Source organism: Arachis duranensis, unplaced genomic scaffold (assembly GCF_000817695.3).
Source record: "Arachis duranensis cultivar V14167 unplaced genomic scaffold, aradu.V14167.gnm2.J7QH unplaced_Scaffold_343483, whole genome shotgun sequence".
In the NCBI taxonomy this organism is placed as follows: Eukaryota; Viridiplantae; Streptophyta; class Magnoliopsida; order Fabales; family Fabaceae; genus Arachis; species Arachis duranensis.
This window is the reverse complement of record NW_026264909.1, coordinates 3,063,990-3,072,689: the sequence shown is the minus strand read 5'-3', so window position 1 is coordinate 3,072,689 and position 8,700 is coordinate 3,063,990. Positions and strand designations below refer to the sequence as shown.

Below are 8,700 nucleotides of genomic sequence, written 5' to 3'. Positions count from 1 at the left end.
AAGGGAAATTTGTTGAGAGACAAGTTTTCGTGCATTAACTAGAAAACAAGTCTAGATCTCAATTCCTTCCTTGATCCAACCAAGAACAATTGAAGAAGCAGTAAAGATGAAAATCAGTAGAGAAACTTAGATCTAAATCACAAATCCTTGAATTATGCAGAAAAATAAAACAGAGAGATCTCAAGGTGAGATTGAAATAGAATTCCTTCAATTCTCAACCTGAGATTCAAAAACAAAGAGTAGAGAGTGAAAGTAAGAACAAAGAAGAAGAGAATTCAATTCTCAATCCCCAAAACTAAAATCTCAAATTCAGCTCCCAAAATAAGAATCTCTAAAAGATCAAAAGTGAAAATAACAAATGGCTCCCCAAAAAGTTTTTTCTAACTCAAACTACTATTTATACACTTCCTATTTTTGGATTTTAGAATTTGGAGTGGGCTTTTCAATTTGGTGAAGAATTGAATTTAACTGGAATTTTGGTTGAATTTCTTATCATGAGCCATACTCCCAGTAGAGTGCTTGTTGGTGATAAGAGCATCACATTTCCCTTTGCTAGCCTTCCAATTTTGTGTGACACAACTCCTTGGGCGCGCATCAGGGCAATGCTTGGTGATTGGCAAGAGCGCAGTATCCATACTGCCTTGCCAAGTCTTGTGAGCGCACCATTTCTCCCTGGACCATGTCAAATTGCTGCGCCAAGCTTCCCTGGCCGTGTCAAGTTGCTAGCAAAACAAGGAGGGTAGTGCTAGGTGATTGGCAAGAGCACTACATCCCTCTCCTTGTTAATGAGGCTCCAGGTTCGAACCCCCTTGGAGCCTTGTTGCTAATTTTCTTTATAAAGGAGTGTAGCGCCTTTTTCTTGCCCTTCATGAACCTCCCAAGTTCGAATCCTTGCCACACCACTCTATCTAATTTCTTTTGCAAGCCTTGTAGTGTGAGTTCCCTAGTTCGATTCCTTGTGAGTGCATTTTGGCCAATTTTGGCTTATTTTTCTTTGTGAGTAGCGCTCTCTCCTTCCTTTAGGTGCATGGTTCGAACCTTGTGGCCTTCACTAACCAACATTGTACCTTGGATTTATTTTGTTCCAGGCCCGATAAAGTTAATGGCATTAACCGAGCATTGAGTTTCTTCCCTTGCTTCCTTGGTGCTTGGTTAACAAGGAGAGCACAACATCCATGCTTTGCTTCCTTGGCCTTGAGTAGCGCTCCTTTGGAGAGCTCTGAGATCTTGGAGAGAGCGCTATGGCTTTCCCTCTTCAATGTGCTATGCTTTTATCTTCCTTGGGCCACGCTTCTTAGGTTACGCTTTCTTATTTTCTTCTTTTCTTCACCTATAAGTAATCAAAACAACCAATCAAAGTATCACCAAATTCACAAGGTTTAAAATTCATTCAAAACTTAATTAATTTTAGCTTAAACCTCATGATTTAGTGTCAAATAAAGGATGGTTGATTGATTCAACAAAACCATGCAATTCCTCTCCAAATTACTTACTTACAATGCAAGAAAATGCATAAAACCTAATGAAACAAGTGAAAAATGCTTGCAAAGCTAGCATATGATGACTTGTCATCACAACACCAAACTTAAACCTTGCTTGTCCCCAAGCAAGCATCAAACAGAAGAGAAAATGGAATGAAACAGAGAAGTATGCATATCCTTATTTAGCAAATAGTTAAACTTGGTTCTTGGGGTTTTATACAGACAATGATAGCTCATTTATTAAGTGTTGTTACATAAAATATGTTTCCTCAAAGGTTCACTAAGGTTGCTGCTATAATGTTGCACTTTTGCTTGTTCCCTTGCTCATTTTTCTTTCCTTATTTTGCTTAAAGAGCTTATTATTCATTGATGGCTTGGTGGCAAATGTTGCAGCAGCCTTTGACTTAGTTTTGCTCAACATTCCTTCACCACAGACACATGGCTCACCTTTTCTTCCTAGGATCATTGATGCCCAGTATCTCTTTGGATCATTAAGTGTTTTGCAGCTAGGTTGCTCTTGATGGTAGACTTTTGGTTGGCAATCCCAAATCAGTTGATCTAAGTAGCCAAGTTTCAAAATACTCCTCAGAACCTACTTGTCTAAGCATATCCTAGTACATAAACACCACAGGCATATGTCCTAGGGTCCAAGATATTGGTGTTTAGCCTTATTGTTTGTTTCTTTGCCAATTCTTGGCTTTTTCATTTTCTTTTCTTTTTGTTTTGATTCATTCTCAAGGGATTTCTATTAATAGTAGACTTTGTAGCAGCAAGCTAGTTCATATTTCAAGAAACATGTCATTATGCAGTATTTATTTTATGAGCTAACAATTGAATCAAACAAATACCACCACCAACTTTCATTCAAACTTCTACAACATTGGATATTCACTTTCTAATTCAAACATTTTTCTTCTATTCAAGCAGAAAGGAAACAAAACAAAGTTCAAGCTAATGATGGATGACAATTATTATGCAGATCACTTTCAAGCTAACTACTCAAAACATAAAAATACAGAACAAAGAGCAATTGGAGGCATATCATGTTTCAGACATACATCTTCCTTATTTAATTTAAAATTATGAAAGAACTTCACCTCCTTTTAGTTGTTATGTCCCTGGTTGTTGCTTGATTCTCCCTTCTTCTTTTTTTTCTTCCAGAGCTTGGAATAGTCCTAAGCTTCTTCACCAGGGCACCTTCTATCTCAGACAGAGTCTATGAGACCTGAGAGTCCTGCTGCCTCCAATCTTTGATGCATCCATGATGAATGCCTCTCGGTTTTTGCCCTCTGACAGTCTCTTAACTCTTGGCATTGCTCAAATGGTTTGATTTGTGGATTCAGTGCTGGCATGCTATGGGTCAAATAATCTAACTTTGCTTGTGTATCCTCATCATACTCTATTCTATCTATATGCCTACTTTCTTCAATGGTATGATGTATATTCTTCCACTGATACAAGTTGTGAGTATATTCCCCATACTTAGCTTGATTCAAATACAATTTATCATATGATTCTTTAAAATCTTTTGATTGTTCCTTATGCTCTTAAAGAATTCTTGTTTGAAATTCTTGTTCTTGGGCTATCATTTGCTGTTGCCAAGCCTCTTGTTGATCCATCATTTGTCGCTGCCAAGCCTCTCTTTCCTCTCTATCCTTCAAAGATTGCTCCTGCTACCTCATGAAATGTTGAGACATTTTCTTAATTGTTCTCTGCATTTGACTCAAGTCCAATGCATCAGGAACTTGCTCCCCCTCCACTTGTGGTCTTCTTCTTCTACTTTGAGTTCTTCCTTCCTCTGAATCATCATCTTCACTAGCACTTTCCATGCTTCTTTTTGTGATCCCTTTCCTCTTATTACCTTCTCTATGTCTTCATCTTCAAAGAGCACCCCAGCCCTGTTGCATAGCCTTAGAATGGTGCTTAGATGACCAAGCCTACTCGATTTGTTCATGCTTTCAGCCATCTCCTGAATATTGTCGGCTATGAGTTATGAGAGGTTGATTTCTCTTCCATGTAGGATGCAGTATGTCAAGAGTGCTCGCTTGACTGTGACCGATGATGTGTTTCTAGTAGGGAGTATAGATCTCCTTACTATCTCATACCATTCCTTGGCCTCAGGAGTGAGATCTATTCTTTTCAAGTGGCTTGGGGCTCCTTTTGAGTCTCTTTCCCAGTCTGTGCCTTCTAAACATATCCCCTGTAGAATATCATCAGGGTCATTCTCTCCCTATATTCTATCTTCAAAACTAAGCTCTCCATAGGTTATTCTCCTCAACTGGAGGACTCTCATGACCGAGGCTGGGCTAAAATCCACTTCAACACCTCTGATAAAGCTTTTATTAGGAGGGCTGTCTGCAGTTCCTTTCACAGTATTAGCATAAAATTCTCACACCATAACTGCACTAATGTTAGTGAGAGGTGCACATAGAAGTTTCCATCTCCTTTCCTTGGTAATTTGCCTCATGATGGGATATTTCCCCTCCCTCAAGTAGAATTCCATCTCAGGAATGACATGCTTTGATTTCATAAGCCTATGATATCTTCCTTCATGATACTGAGATTTAAATTTCTTTGCATCATAGGTTGGAGGTTCGGTCACCATGGGCTCTTTTTCTTTTCTTCCACTAGAGCTTGATGGAGCCATGAGTTTAGAAAGAAAGAAGAATCAAGGATGAGCTTTGGGGGAGGTAAGGTTCGGTTTTGTTGTGAAACGAATAGAGAATGATGTGCTGTTTGGGGAGGAGGGTTGTTAACTGTGTTTGTGGGATAGAAAAAGAATGGACTAAATGCTTGTGTAGCTTATGAAGTGTCTCAAGCTATTTATAGACAAGGTATCAAGTCTTCACACAGCACCACAAGTGAGGAGAGAGTTCAGTTATGTGAAGGAAGGGTGGAGAGTGAGCAAATTTTGTGGGGAGCTTAAGGCATGGACGGCTTGCATGCATAGTTGGAGCTTGACAAGGATTGCTCACCCATTGGATGCATGTGGTTCGGCCTTCAAGAGCTCTAAGCATGCAGATTTTTGTTTCCAAGAATGCACCATTCCCTAGGCACATGTGACTCTCTTTCTCTTTGTCCTAGCCGTGCATGCATTCCACATTGTCCTCTTTTCAATGTTCTTTGTCCTACACAATTAAATTAAAGAATTGGTAAGCATTGGACATAAAGAATGGCACGGTGGTGTAGTGGTAAATAAAACAAGATTTTTGCATGTTCCTTGTGTACAATTGACCAACTATACTCCTTAGATTTTGAACAAAAATTTGGTGGACACCAAACTTATTCTCTGCTAAGGGATCCATATAAAATGCAATTAATATTCATCATAATTGGTACATTTATCATAAGGAACATTTTATTTTCTACCATAAACTCCTAAATTGAAGCTACGTACGGCTCATCTATTCATAATTTTGATCTTCTAAGCAAAATGGTTTCTATGAGGTTAAGTGTATATGCAGACACCAAACTTAATGTTTGGCTATATACTCCATCAAAATGAATAAGCATATAGTCTAAGAAGGCTTGAAAAACTATTTTGGAGTGCCTTCAGGCACACCAAACTTAGAAATCTAGCCTATACTTCAATACAATGCATGCAATTATCATGTATGCTGATGAACGGATATTTTATACGCTTTTTGGGGGTAATTTCATGTAAATTTTAGTATGTTTTAGTTAGTTTTTAGTAGATTTTTATTAGTTTTTAGGAAAAAATCATATTTCTGGACTTTACTATGAGTTTGGGTGTTTTTCTGTGATTTTAGGTATTTTCTGGCTGATATTGAGGGAGCTGAGCAAAAATCTGATTTAGGCTGAAAAAGGACTGCTGATGTTGTTAGATTTTGACCTCCCTGCACTCATAATGGATTTTTTGGAGATACAGGAGTCCAATTGGCACGCTCTCAATTGGGTTGGAAAGTAAACATCCAGGGCTTTCCAGCAATATATAATAGTTTATACTTTGCGCGAAGATAGACAACGTAAACTGGCGTTCAACGCCAGTTCCATGTTGCAGTCTAGCGTTCAGCGCCAGAAATAGGTTGCAAGTTGGAGTTCAACGCCAGAAACAGGTTACAACCTGCCGTTCAACTCCAGAAACAGCCCAGGCACGTGAGAAACTTAAGTCTCAGCCCCAGCATACACCAAGTGGGCCCCAGAAGTGGATTTCTGCACTATCCATCTTAGTTTACTCATCTTCTATAAACCTAGGTTACTAGCTTAGTATTTAAACAACTTTTAGAGATTTATTTTGTATCTCATGACATTTTTAGATCTGAACTTTGCACCTTTTGACGGCATGAGTCTCTAAACTCCATTGTTGGGGGTGAGGAGCTCTGCAGCGTCTCGATGAATTAATGCAATTATTTCTGTTTTCCATTCAAACACGCTTGTTCCTATCTAAGATGTTCATTCGCGCTTCACTATGAAGAAGGTGATGATCTGTGACACTCATAACCTTTCTCAATCCATGAACGTGTGCCTGACAATCACCTCCGTTCTACATTAGATTGAATTAGTATCTCTTAGATTCCTTAATCAGAATCTTCGTGGTATAAGCTAGAATCCATTGGCGGCATCCTTGAGAATCCGGAAGGTCTAAACCTTGTCTGTGTTATTCCAAGTAGGATTCAAGGATTAGATGACTGTGACGAGCTTCAAACTCGCGAGTGTTGGGCGTAGTGACAGACACAAAAGGATCAATGGATCTTATTCCGACATGATCGAGAACCGATAGATGATTAGCCGTACTGTGACAGAGCATTTGGACAATTTTCACTGAGAGGATGGGAAGTAGCCATTGACAATGGTGATTCCCTACATACAGCTTGCCATGGAAGGAGCCTTGCGTGTGTGAAGAGGAGGACAAGGGAAAAGCTGAAATTCAGAGGACAAAGCATTTCCAAAACTCCAACATATTCTCCATTACTACATAATAAGTATTTATTTCATGCTCTTTTACTTTTTACAATTGAAACTAAAAATTATTATTGATATTATATCCTGACTAAGAATAATAAGATAACCATAGCTTACTTCAAGCCAACAATCTCCGTGGGATTCGACCCTTACTCACATAAGGTATTACTTGGACGACCTAGTGCACTTGCTGGTTAGTTGTGCGAAGCTATGAGAAATAGTCCATTAATATTGGCATACACAATTTCGTGCACCATATGCTCATGAGAATTCAATTTCATGCTAGAAGGACCACTGATTATTGAAATTAAATTGAAACAAGGATATTAAATCATGGGTTGCCTCCCATGTAGCGCTCTTTTATTGTCACTAGCTTGACATTGGGCCCTTATTAGGGTGGTTGATGACTATAATATCTCAGCTTGTCTCCCTTCAATGTGATCTTCTTTTTAGTGCCTTGATACTCAATTTTAGCATGATCTAGTGAGAGTATTTTGTTGATAGTATAGTAGTCATCAGCTTGTTGACTTGCCCCCAATTATTGGAAGATTAACTGCACTTTATCCCCTTTTTGAAATCCCTCAGTTGGGATCTTTTAGTTCTTTCACCCCTTTTTACCCCTTTTTTTGCTTTTCTTCTTTCTGTGTGTGGATCCTTCCCCTTTGACAATGGACTGCATTTTTGGACTTTCCTTCTTAGTAGCTAATACTTCAACTTCTTCCTGCTTTCCCTCATCACTCTGCATAGTTTCATTCTCCTTTTGTGCTGCTATGTTGTTTGTTTCTTACTTTGGAAGGGAATCAATGAGTGCCTTGTTGGTTTCTTCCTTCCACTGCAAGTCTTCTCTGTTGCTCTTCATGCATTCTTTCTTTTCATCATAGTGCTGTGTTTTTGGAAAGACATTTAAAGTAATGCTTTCATCGTGCAGTCTTAGGGTCAGTTCCCCTTATTCCACATCCATGATAGCCCTTGCTGTAGCCAAGAATGGTCTTCCTAGTATGATGGAATCACTTCCTTCCTCATCTAGGTCCAGAATCACAAAGTCTGCAGGGAATATGAACTTATCCACTTTAACCAAAAGATTTTCAACCATACCTTTGGGAAATACCACAGCTTTGTCCACTAGCTCTAGTGACATCTGTATGGACTTTACCTCCTCTATGCATAGCCTTTTCATCAGAGAAGAAGGCATTAGATTGATGCTATCCCCTAAGTCACACATTGCTTTATTGATGTTTATGTTGCCAATGATACAAGGTAGGAAAAAGCTTCCAGGGTCCTCCAGTTTTGGAGGAAGCCCTTTCTGGATTAATGCACTGCATTCTTCAGTTAGCAATACAGTTTCCTTCTCTTGCCAACTTCTCTTTTTATTGATAAGCTCCTTCAAAAACTTCGCATATAGAGGCATTTGCTCTAATGCCTCAGCCAGAGGGATGTTAATCTCCAATTTCTTGAAGACTTCAAGGAATTTAGGGAAGTGTTGGTCCTTAGTCTCCTTGTTGAATCTTTGGGGATATGGCAATAGAGGTGTGAAAGTTTTTACTCCATGCCTTTGTTCTTTGGTTGGCTCTTCCATTGCTTCCTTCCCTTTTCTTGAGATTTGTGGCTGCTTCTTTCCTTCTTCAGGCTTCTTTTGGTCATCTTTTTCTTTGAGCTTCTCTGAAGTTTGCTTGTTTGTTGTCACTTCTTTGTTGTTGGCTTCCTCTTTCTCTGTTGGCTTTTTGTTGCTTTCCATAAGCTTCTTGGTTGCTTCTTCATTTTTCACCAAGATCTTTCCACTCCTTAGATGTATAGCTTTGCACTCTTCTTTTGGATTAGAAATGGTATTGCTTGGTAATGAGCTTGATGGCCTTTCAATCACAGCTTGCTTGGAAAGCTGTCTAATCTACCTTTCTATGTTTCTTGTAGAAGTTTCATTGTTTTTGTTTGTAAGTTCTTGCTGTTTCATCATTTTCTCCATCAATATCTCTAAGTTGGAGATTCTCTGAGTGTCTTGTGGGATTTGTGGTTGGTTATGAGCTGATGATGAGGGTGGATGATAGTTGTTGTGGTTGGTGGCTGGGTTATTAAATGGATAATGGTTGGAATTGGGATAAGTGTTTTGGGGTTTTCTATATAAATTTTGGTTATTGTTCTACTGGTTATAGTTCTGGTTATTTCTTGAGTTGTTTTGGCTTGAATTCCTTTGCCATGGTTGCTGGTTTTAGTGGTGGCTATCCCCCCATCTAAGGTTTGGGTGGTTCTTCCATGAGGGATTGTAGGTGTCACCATAAACCTCACTTGAGCCAAAACCTTG

General features: G+C 39.0%; 1 protein-coding gene across 1 annotated transcript; it reads right to left on the bottom strand.

The window, feature by feature from the left end:
• Positions 1-7,350: 7,350 nt before the first annotated feature.
• Positions 7,351-8,139, bottom strand: LOC107465835 (uncharacterized). Its single transcript, XM_016084809.1, has one exon. The coding sequence runs from the start codon at positions 8,137-8,139 to the stop codon at positions 7,351-7,353; it is 789 nt and encodes a 262-aa protein (XP_015940295.1).
• Positions 8,140-8,700: the final 561 nt, after the last annotated feature.

Bases quoted from the DNA above. Each gene is read 5' to 3' on its own strand.
- LOC107465835 (XM_016084809.1), bottom strand. From the start codon at position 8,139: ATGGAAAGCAACAAAAAGCCAACAGAGAAAGAGGAAGCCAACAACAAA.